This window comes from Eimeria mitis, genomic scaffold, assembly GCF_000499745.2.
Source record: "Eimeria mitis Houghton genomic scaffold, Emh_scaff1762, whole genome shotgun sequence".
In the NCBI taxonomy this organism is placed as follows: domain Eukaryota; phylum Apicomplexa; class Conoidasida; order Eucoccidiorida; family Eimeriidae; genus Eimeria; species Eimeria mitis.
Genome location: NW_013570079.1, coordinates 4700 through 5014, shown reverse-complemented (window position 1 = coordinate 5014; position 315 = coordinate 4700). Strand labels below are relative to the sequence as shown.

Sequence of the window (315 nt, the reverse complement as noted above, 5' to 3'; positions counted from 1 at the left end):
AACCGAAGTCTGCTGGCAGCAGCACGCGGTCCCGCCAGAAGGCCCCACAGGGCAGCAGCTGGCTCCACACCTCTTCTGCTCCCCCTGCTGCTGCTGCTGCTGCTGCTGTTGCTGCTGTTGCTGCTGTTGCTGTTGCTGCTGCTGCTGCTCTTTCAGCTGCAGCAGACTCCCCAGGAGCAGCGGTAATGCATCCATTCTGCTGCTGCTGCTGCTGCTGCTGCTGTTGCTGCTGCTGGAGAAGTTTGTGTGTTTCTTTTTGCTGCTGTTCTTGGGGGTTTGCATCATCAGCAGCAGCAGCAGCAGCATCAGCAGCAG

General features: G+C 59.4%; 1 protein-coding gene across 1 annotated transcript in view; it reads right to left on the bottom strand.

Annotated features, from left to right (window-relative positions):
* EMH_0043100 (uncharacterized protein) overlaps nucleotides 1-315 on the bottom strand; it is a gene marked incomplete at both ends in the record, with an annotated part of 1489 nt that overhangs the window by 489 nt on the left and 685 nt on the right. Inside the window, one exon of the mRNA XM_013495813.1 lies at nucleotides 49-315. Coding sequence (XP_013351267.1) covers nucleotides 49-315 — 267 coding nt within the window. The remainder of the gene's footprint in view (nucleotides 1-48) is intronic.